Below are 1,462 nucleotides of genomic sequence, written 5' to 3' on the forward strand. Positions count from 1 at the left end.
GCCTTGAGTTACTTTTTCTTCCTTAACTTGTTCCCCTTCCTTCACTTCCCTCTATTCATTAAGGTTCCACAACTTTTAACATATTTGTATTGATTTAATTTGATGTTCACTATTGCACAATACTAAAGCAAAATATTTACATGTACATATATAATGATATGTTATGCATGGAGCTTGTCCCTCTTTCTTTAAAATCTTTTATTTAACCACTAATGAGATTGTGTTTGTTACCTCTGTACTAAACACTCTATATACAGTTAAAATCAAAGTTTATAAAATACATTATGATTTGGATTTATCAAAAATATGTTTTCTGGAATTTTTTTCAGGTTTTATAATAATAATGTAACATTTAGGAAAAAATATGCAGCCCAGTAATCCAGTACTGGAAGCTAGTATAGCAAAAATCTCCACAGCCACTGTGTATTTCCCTCTGGTGCTCAGATAGGCCGGAATCATGGCAATCCAGACACTGCAGAACACCAGCATGCTGAAGGTGATGTACTTGGCCTCATTGAAACTGTCCGGTAATGTCCTCACCATGAAAGCCAGAACAAAGCTCACTGATGCCAGAATCCCCATATACCCCAACACAGAGTAGAACCCGATAACTGACCCTTCATTACACTGAATGATGATCTTCCCAGGAAAAGAATGCATGTCATTCTCTTGGTAGGGAGGAGACACTGACAACCAAATAACACAGATCAGAACTTGGACAGAGGAGCAGATTATGACAACAGAATTAGAAATCTTCTCGCCCACCCACTTCTTCCAGCAGCTTCCAGGTTTGGAGGCTTTGAAAGCAATGCAGACTGTAATAGTCTTGGCCAGAACACAAGAGACAGCAATAGAGAAGAAAAACCCAAATGATATTTGTCTCAATTGACAGGTTATATCCACAGGACGACTGAGGAACAAGAAGACACAGAGGAAGCTCAGCAGAATGGAGATAAGAAGAATGAAGCTCACAGTCCGGTTATTGGCTTTTACAATTGGAGTGTCCCGTAGTAAAATAAACAATGTCAGTATATAGATAGTTACAGCAGAACATAATATCGTGATCATGTAAAAAGCTTGAGCCATGATATCTATCCCATAAGACAGATATTCATATATTTTGGGAATACATTTCACTTTTCTCTCATCTGGCCACTGGTCATCAGGACAATTTTGGCAGCTTTCACTGTCTGTTGAAGGAAACAGCATATTACTGACTTTAGGACACCAATACCATAACACATACAGTATATGGTAACCATTCTTTAATAATTACTTTTTTGGTATTTATTACCTGTTACATTGGAGATTTTACCATCAGAGCACTGCACACAGCGATAGCAGCAGGCATAGATTCCGCCAGTTGAACCTTTCCTGTATCCTGGAGGACATGGCTCATTACACCGAGCTTGGGGAACCTGAACGGAAAATAATATTAGTTGGAATGTGGTATGCCATGCTA

General features: G+C 38.3%; 1 protein-coding gene across 1 annotated transcript; it reads right to left on the reverse strand.

Moving 5' to 3' along the window:
- Positions 1 to 282: 282 nt before the first annotated feature.
- LOC108795571 (vomeronasal type-2 receptor 26-like) lies at positions 283 to 1,086 on the reverse strand. The gene has a single exon (XM_018566847.1). The coding sequence runs from the start codon at positions 1,084 to 1,086 to the stop codon at positions 283 to 285; it is 804 nt and encodes a 267-aa protein (XP_018422349.1).
- Between the last annotated feature and the right edge of the window lie 376 nt (positions 1,087 to 1,462).

Source organism: Nanorana parkeri, unplaced genomic scaffold (genome assembly GCF_000935625.1).
Source record: "Nanorana parkeri isolate BGI_ZX_2015 unplaced genomic scaffold, ASM93562v1 scaffold983, whole genome shotgun sequence".
Lineage (NCBI taxonomy): Eukaryota > Metazoa > Chordata > Amphibia > Anura > Dicroglossidae > Nanorana > Nanorana parkeri.